General features: G+C 43.1%; 1 protein-coding gene across 1 annotated transcript in view; it reads left to right on the forward strand.

Annotated features, from left to right (window-relative positions):
• The window catches only part of l3mbtl3 (L3MBTL histone methyl-lysine binding protein 3), a 126193-nt gene extending 118829 nt beyond the window's left edge, over nucleotides 1-7364 (forward strand). The window contains exon 23 of the mRNA XM_063223743.1: nucleotides 7215-7364. Coding sequence (XP_063079813.1) covers nucleotides 7215-7358 — 144 coding nt within the window. The 3' untranslated portion in view covers nucleotides 7359-7364. The remainder of the gene's footprint in view (nucleotides 1-7214) is intronic.
• The last annotated feature ends 1484 nt before the right edge of the window (nucleotides 7365-8848 follow it).

Raw genomic sequence — 8848 nt, forward strand, 5'->3', positions numbered from 1 at the left:
AACCAATTGAGCGATAAGCTCATTTTTTTGCACAATCAAGCCTTCTCATGAACTTAAAGGTAAGATTTCTTAACAGTGCCATAAAACTAGTTAGACCAAATTTGCAGCCATCACACACAGTAGAGAAGACACTGACCTCAGTACATACAAGGAACGAACACACACTAGACAGCTAGACAGGGCACACACTAGATTGCACACACACACACACACACACACACACACACACACACACACACACACACACACACACACACACACACACACACACACACACACACACACACACACACACACACTAGACAGGGCACACACACACTAGACAGGGCACACACAGGACAGGGGACACAACACACACAGGATGCACACTTGAAGGTGCGCACACACACACACACACACTAGATACACACACACACTAGACAGCTAGACAGGGCACACTAGATGGCACACACAAGAGAGGACACAACACACACAGGATGCACACTTGAAGGTGCGCACACACACACACACACACACACACACACACACACACACACACACACACACACACACACACACACATTTTATGCACTTTATTTGATTCCACATTACAAGTTGATATCGATAGGAACCAAATGTGATGAATAATCCAACAACTAATTGACCAATTAACATCTTGCACACACACACACACACACACACACACACACACACACACACACACACACACACACACACACACACACACACACACACACACACACACACTCTGCCAGGCTGCCAGACCGTACCGTGTGAACTTGTCAATGTGGCCTCCTTTGTCCACTCTCATCACCCCTCCTAACAGTGTCTGCTTGTTGTAATGCAGTGCTATTCAACACGATGCCCTGCTGATGCAGTGACTTCTATTGCACAACACTGACTCCAATATTTGTCAATAAGTTAATGATGTGTCGGGAATCAACGTCCCTCAGTTGAGTAGAGACGCTGTACACATCGACCCCGTCTCTCTCTGACATTCCTATTTTGATAATGAAAGCATAGAACGCCAAAAAATATATGTATGAAGGAAGAAAAATCTGGTGCCCCACGGATGTCTATTTTCTGTTGTTTATTTTTTCAGTGCAATCAGAGTCTGATGAAGACGAAACTGATTGCACTGAAAAAATAAACAACAGAAAATAGACATCCGTGTGGCACCAGATATTTCTTCCTTTTTATTTATAATAATAATAATATAATTTCGTTTTATATACTTTCAAAACACCCAAGGTCGCTTAACAAGGTATGGTGTAGAAATGTGTGCGCGTCAGTGCGTGAGTGTGTGTGTGTGTGTGTGTGTGTGTGTGTGTGTGTGTGTGTGTGTACATGTCGTGAATGTGCTTATGATTTTAGTCCTGCTCTGGTTGCACCAGACTGTTACTTTAGAAGTGCTGAGTACGTATTTCCTTAGTTATATACGTATACATATATACAGCATATACTAACAGGGGTACTCAATTAAAAGTCCCCCAGGTAGCCTGATAAACCAGACTAAATGTGAATGTCTATTTTAGTCTGGCCTCGATGCATAATACATCCGAAGATTGTTGATGAGAACAACCTTCCCTCAAAACTCTGCCCGCTTTGATTCAAAACACATCTTTGCGTTGTAATTGGTTTGCCAGATTCATGGCATTCTGGCTTCATTGAATAATTATGCGAGGCCAGACCCACCCGTAGACAAAACATTTTGCCGTCCAGCGGGTGGCGCTGGTTCACCAGGCTATCCCCAAGGGCCAGTTTTTCCAAATTCATCCCAATAAAGGGCCAACACGACACGACAATTCGAAGTCCTAATACACTGTTTGCAATCAAATGTGGACCATTACTTTCAAAAACGAGGCATACGACCTCTAATGCCACCCTCATAGTCAATTCTGTCTGGAGCCTGCAGTGACTGGCAAAGAGGGAAAAACTAACCGAGGGGGCGGTGCGGGGCACGGCACCCGTCTTCCTTGCGTCTGTGGCACGATTTCAAAATAAGAGCCGTCAATGCGATCGGAGCAACAACAAAAAAAACCAAAAACTTTTTTTTTTTTTTTTTTTAACATTTTTCAAAATTATTCGAGGGCCACAAATAGATGCCCCTAATTAAGTATGGGGGGTATATAATATATATGCTTTTGTATAAAAAATACATGTTTTATTCGATGCTGATAAGGTTCCACTGGGCTGGTATGGGCTTTGTCATAGACACACACACACCAAATAGGACACATTTGCGAAATACGGTACACACGTTTGTACAAATTCAGAAACACACCGGCATACATTGCTATAGAGCCCAAGTACTTCAAATGATTACGATACATAGGTTAAGTCTCAAGCCTCCCATAAAATTGCTGTTTTAGCAGTGTACATATATTTATAAATGTCTGTGTGTGTGTGTGTGTGTGTGTGTGTGTGTGTGTGTGTGTTAGGGATGGTACAAACTGCACCAAAAACCGAAACCATACAATTCACACACCATACCGAACCGTGAAATGCAGTCCGTGGCAAACCGCAATTCATGTACTGCCCAGAAAAATACATCTACGTCTCTCTGATTAACACATTAGTATATAAGACCAATCAGAGGATGACACAATTAAAATCACACCATTTTCACATTATAAGCCTACACAAACCATATGTAGGATATTTAGTGATAAGTCTGATTCTATTAGCTACTTGAAAGACGGCATTTGGAACAATCAGACAGCGCACATCAGCTGACAACAGCTGATTCAACTTGCGCATCATCACTTTATAATTGCAAAAAACAGAACCATAGAAAACCGAAAACCGTGACCTTGATACCGTGATATGAACCGAACCGTGAATTTTGTGAACCGTTCCACCCCTAGTGTGTGTGTGTGTGTGTGTGTGTGTGTGTGTGTGTGTGTGTGTGTGTGTGTGTGTGTGTGTGTGTGTGCGCGCGCGTGTGTATGCGCGCATCCCTGCGTGCATGTGTGAGTGTATGCATGTGCACATTTGAATGTGCTTGTGCAGATAAATATTTACAGCAACTCCAAGCATGCGCATGCATACATACATATACACCACACCCGTACACATAAACAGACACTATGCCTTCGGCCCACTGTTTACAAGGTTTACGGTCCTACATCATCAGTAATCCATTAGCTCAGCAGCTGCGTTGTTATCCAGACGTCTGTGTGTATCCAGAGTGTCTGGAGTCCTGGGCATACTGCTGCACTAAGAGGGTTAGCACAGAAGTTTGAAATTGCGTTTGACCAGTCTGACCAGTTTGACCATGTGCAGTTTAAAGGGGCACTCCATCCATTTGCATTAGGCTTTCCATTGCTAGACACCCAGTCATACTTTTGAATGGTCTTGCAACATTCTCTCAATTCCCCCTGAGACAGGAGGAATCTGTATTCACCTCTTAACACTTCGTCCTACAATGATGTAAAAAAAACATCATTTTGCATCATTGTAGGAGGAAGTGTAAGAGAGGTGGATTTCTGTTGAGACTACAAGCCTTTTTCCCACCCTTTCAACCCCGCCCATAGGGGGTTGGACCTAATGTGTTAACACACCTATCACAGATCAGTGTGCCAGTGCTTTTGAAATCACTGGCATTGAGGCTCCAGTAAGTCACTGGCAGAGCTGCCTGGGTGTGGCCTGTGGAACTTGAGCATTGCAATGCATTATGGGGATTGTTGTCACAAATCCACAAGCACTAAAATGTCATTTTCTCGGCCAAGAAGGCACCAAATTAGAAATGTATGCTACTATTCTACTACATACAGTATATGACTCACTTTCAATACATATTCATGTCTCCACCAGTGGAATGCCCCTTTAACTTACACATTTAAATAAGACATTGACAATAAACTCTCTCTCTCACACACACACACACACACACTCACACACACACACAACTGACCTACTCATGCATGAGTTTACAATTCTTTCGCTGACACATTCATTCATACAACATACACACAGACAACACACACTCACACATGTGCACATGTGTCAAACACTAACATACAGATGTAGACATGTACAATACAATACAACACAACACACACATACACACACACACACACACACACACACACACACACACACACACACACACACACACACACACACACATACTGACAAGTCTGACATACTGTTTGATGGTAAATACACACTAAATACATCTAAATACTTCATCTTGCCCTTCCTTCAATGCGGCGCTTGGGCCAGAATAACAGTCCTCCCCTGCTGTACCATGTGCCAGTGCTCAACACCCGCAATGTTAAAGGGACACTGTGCTGGAAATGGTCAAAAAGGGTACTGCAACTATGCTGCTCATTGAAACTGGGCTGCCTATCGCCAAATTTGACCTTTACATGAAAGTTTACTAAGTAATAAACAAATATTTTCTAGTATGGTCCAAGTACAGTCATTTGTGCAGCTAAACATGGCTATTTTTGGAAATTCAAAATGGGGGACCATTTCATCTATGAAAAGTGCAATTTTTCCAGTCATAATGAAAACTTAGAATTTGATGCTGGTGGTAAGTATTCATGAAAAAGGTAACATTAGTGAATGGGCAGCATGAATTCTGGAAATAAACAACTAAAAATCTCACACATTGTCCCTTTAATCCTATAGTTTGGAGCATTTAGTTGTATACTGTAAGTAATTAAACAATATGACACAAGTGGGATGTTAACGGACAATCGGACATCGTCCCGGGTGTGATTCGGCCAAAGGTGCAAAGCCGGAAAAAAATGTTTTCAGCTTCTCACGTTTTGTTTGTGTGTGTGTGTGTGTGTCTGTGCGCACGTGCGTTCGTGCTTGAGCGTGCGTGTGTGTGTGCGTGCATGAGACTATTGTTCCCCTATTGCTTCTTCAGCTCATTGTTAATGCAGAACAAGTCACACTTCAAATGCATTGTGTATATGTATGCATGCATCCTCCCTGATGGGGGTATCAGAAGGTCATGTGGTTCATTTGTTGTGGATTATAACGCATGTCTGAAGCCCATACTGTCTACTCATCCCATACTCTCTACCCCACCTCAAAACCCCACCTCAGCATATTTGCAATGCGCACTTCAGAAGGTCGTTTGTTTTATTTGTCAGAGACAACATTGCTTGTCGACCGAAGCTGCCTATTCCCCACCTGACAGAGAGAGACAGAGAGAGAGAGAGAGAGAGGGCGACAGAGAGAGAGAGAGAGACAGAGAGAGAGAGAGAGCGACAGAGAGAGAGAGAGAGAGAGAGCGAGAGAGAGCGACAGAGAGAGAGAGAGAGAGAGAGAGAGAGAGAGAGAGAGAGAGAGAGAGAGATACCCCAGCGTGCTGCTCATTGCTAATGCGCTACAAGTCTCACCACAAGGTTATTTAGCCACCAGAGGACTTGTGAATACAACACTGTAATCAATATGGTATCCCCCCCGAACTAGATAGGATGGTTACATTTAGCAGAATTTGTGTGTGTGTGTGTGTGTGTGTGTGTGTGTGTGTGTGTGTGTGTGTGTGTGTGTGTGTGTGTGTGTGTGTGTGTGTGTGTGTGTGTGTGTGTGTGTGTGTGTGTGTGTGTGTGTGCGCGTGGGTGTGTGTGTGTGTGTGTGTGTGTGTGCGCGCGTGTGGTTGTGTGTGTGTGTGTGGTATGGAAACGCAGGTGCCACCTTTATCCTTAAGGACATTATGAACAGAAGATTCTAGTGCTGTATAGGACTCCTTTTAAAAATAAAAATTGGATTGTGCCATGATACATTTATATCTGTCAATCCAATTAAAGAAGTAAAGTGTGTGTGTGTGTGTGTGTGTGTGTGTGTGTGTGTGTGTGTGTGTGTGTGTGTGTGTGTGTGTGTGTGTGTGTGTTTTCCTTTCAAAAGCAATTCTAGCTGAAATTAATACTTTTGGGGCATTCAAGGTCTTTATTCAAGGCAGAGTAAAAATGCATTTGTATTTTGTGGACCCTTGGAATGTGATTGATGACCTCGTGGGTTGATTGGTTAATTGATTGATTAGACGGTTGATCGATCACTTGATCAATCGATTGACTGACTGACTGAATGACTGATTGACTGATTGATTTGGTTGGTTGGTCATTTGTCCATTATTTGTCCATCCCAAATTCTTAATCCCAAATTGTCATATTGCATTTTCTCCTACTTCTTTTTTGTGTCATTTATTGGATTAATTTGCAAGGCTTTTTGGCGAAGCACATAAAAAGTCTCATTACCAGCTGAGATGCATTGGCCTCAGCTATGGGGACTCTCTCTCTCTTTCTCTTTCTCTTTCTCTTCCCCCCTCTCTCTCTCTCTCTCTCTCTCTCTCTCTCTCTCTCTCTCTCTCTCTCTCTCTCTCTCTCTCATTCTCGTCATACAGAGAGAGGGTTCTGCTATGGCTAAAGAGGTGGGTGTGTAGAGATGAACACACACACACACATAGAGGCACCCCCTCCCCACACACATACAGACATATACACACACACACACACTCTCTTTTTGGCCAAAGAGCGATGAGTCACCCTCCGCATATCTAATGGTATTCCTCTAATGAGATAGACTGGGGAGTTGCTTCATCGGGGGGAGGCTTTTGTCTTTTGATCGGTCCTCATTTCTGGCCCTTAGAGCCAGCGCTAACTTTTGAGACTCGTCCCTCCCACACGTTTTTGTCTTTCCTTTGTGCTCCCAGTACAAATGCTTTGGATTGATTGTGAAGTGAATACTTAAGGCTTTTTTTTATTAAGAAGGCATTTGTTGAAAAAAAGAAATGGAATTTTACAGTTTGCCCCACACACCATTTAGATGTCGCTACCTGGCGTGATTCTTACATCATGGATTCGTAAAACAAGTGTTTCAGTGTGATTGCTGGATTGTGTGAATCTACTCTTTCCTACTCTCCCATCTCTGTCTGTCTGTCTGTCTGTCTTTCTCTCTCTCTCTCTCTCTCTCTCTCTCTCTCTCTCTCTCTCTCTCTCTCTCTCTCTCTCTCTCTCTCTCTCTCTCTCATGCCTTCACACTTTCTCTCTCTGTACAGCAAATAGATAGCGAGATTGTCCTGTTTTTTATAAAGTACCATGACGTATACTGGTGACAATTATATTATTATAAACGTTAAATATCTCTCTTTCTCTCTCTCACTCTCTCTCTCTCTCTCTCTCCTCCCCTACCTCCTTCTCCATCCCTCTCTCTCTCCCTCCATCCTTTCTTCTCTTGCCCTCTCCTCTCCTCAGCAAATCGACGGAGAGGCGTTTCTGCTCCTGACCCAGGGGGATCTGGTGAAGATCCTGAGCATCAAGCTAGGCCCCGCCCTCAAGATCTACAACTCCATCCTCATGTTCAAGACCGCAGAGGACTCCGCCCACAACGAGCTCTGAGAAGAGGAGAGGAGAAGAAGAGAAGAGAAGAGAGGAGAAGAGAAGAGAAGAGAAGAGAAGAGAAGAGAAGAGAAGAGAGAAGAGAAGAGAAGAGAAGAGAAGAGAAGAGAGGAGAGGAGAAGAGAGAAGAGAAGAGAAGAGAAGAGAAGAGAAGAGAAGAGAAGACGACCTGGATGACTATGTCTTAGACTACAACAAGCTCTGAGTGAGGACGAAAAAACAAGAGAAGAGAGGAGAGGAGTGGAGAAGAGAAGAGAAGAGAAGAGAAGAGAAGAGAAGAGAAGACAACCTGGATTACTATGTCTTAGACTACAACAAGCTCTGAATGAGGACGAGAAGAGAAGAGAAGAGAAGAGAAGAGAAGAGAAGAGAAGAGAAGAGAAGAGAAGAGAAGAGAAGAGAATAGAAGTGAAGACAACCTGGACGACTATGACTTGGCCCACAACGAGCTCTGAGCGAGGAAGAGATGGAGAAGGATGGGATGAATCAGAAGGGGAACAAAGGAGAGGAAAAAAGAGTGTTTACAGCCTCACTACAGTGGGGTATCGGGGAGGAGGGTGGGATGACAGGAGAAGCAGAGGAGAAGAGAGGCACTGACTGTGCCTACAATGATCTCTGAGAGGGGTTGATTGCTGGGGAAGGAGTTATATATATATATATAAAAAAAAGACGTGACGGGAGACAAAAACAGAGAGGTGAAGAAACAAGAGGTGGTCCATGGGATGAGGGGGTGAGGAGATGGGGTGAACAAAGAAAAGGAAAGAGGAGAAGAAAAGAAAAGAAAAGAGAAGAGGCATGGCCTCTCCTGGGTAACAAAAGTGGATGCAAAAGAAGCACAAAGGAATTCTTTGTTCTTTAAGAAGAAGAATGATTCATACGTACAGGAAGAGGAGGAGAGACGGTGAAAATAAGAAAAGCAAATTGCACATGTGTATTGCACTGTCCTTTAGTTCCCCTCCGCAGCCATGAACACTTACAGACTGGAGCTAAAAGAAAATCAGGTTACCCTTAACTTGACGCTGGTGTCATAAGCGTGTCATTACAATTTCATAATAGTGTCATAAACATTTCATGACTGTTGGCCTTAAGTGACATTCGGTAATGGCAAAGACAACCGAACGTCACTTAACAGTCATAAAATGTTTATGGCATGGACACTGTAATGACATGCTTATGACACCTTGCGTCAAGTAAAGTGTTACCGAAGATCATTGTGTATATATGCAGTATACTCTATACTGTAAGAGCAAATGTAATATGCCTCGACTCGTGGTAATACAAGTACGAGGTATATATTTGCTTTTAAAAAGAACCAGGGTTAGACTTGGGTAGAGAGGGCTGCCTTATTTTGAAAAAGCAAAACGTCTCACAATTATAGAAACCACCATTCCCTTTTCACATTTTTATTTGTTTGGTAGATGGAATACATTTACTGTAGATCTAGGTGCTGTTTCCACCCAGCAGGATATTTTTTTAGCAGGGTATTGTTT

The sequence above is a fragment of the Engraulis encrasicolus genome, chromosome 18 (genome assembly GCF_034702125.1).
Source record: "Engraulis encrasicolus isolate BLACKSEA-1 chromosome 18, IST_EnEncr_1.0, whole genome shotgun sequence".
Lineage (NCBI taxonomy): Eukaryota > Metazoa > Chordata > Actinopteri > Clupeiformes > Engraulidae > Engraulis > Engraulis encrasicolus.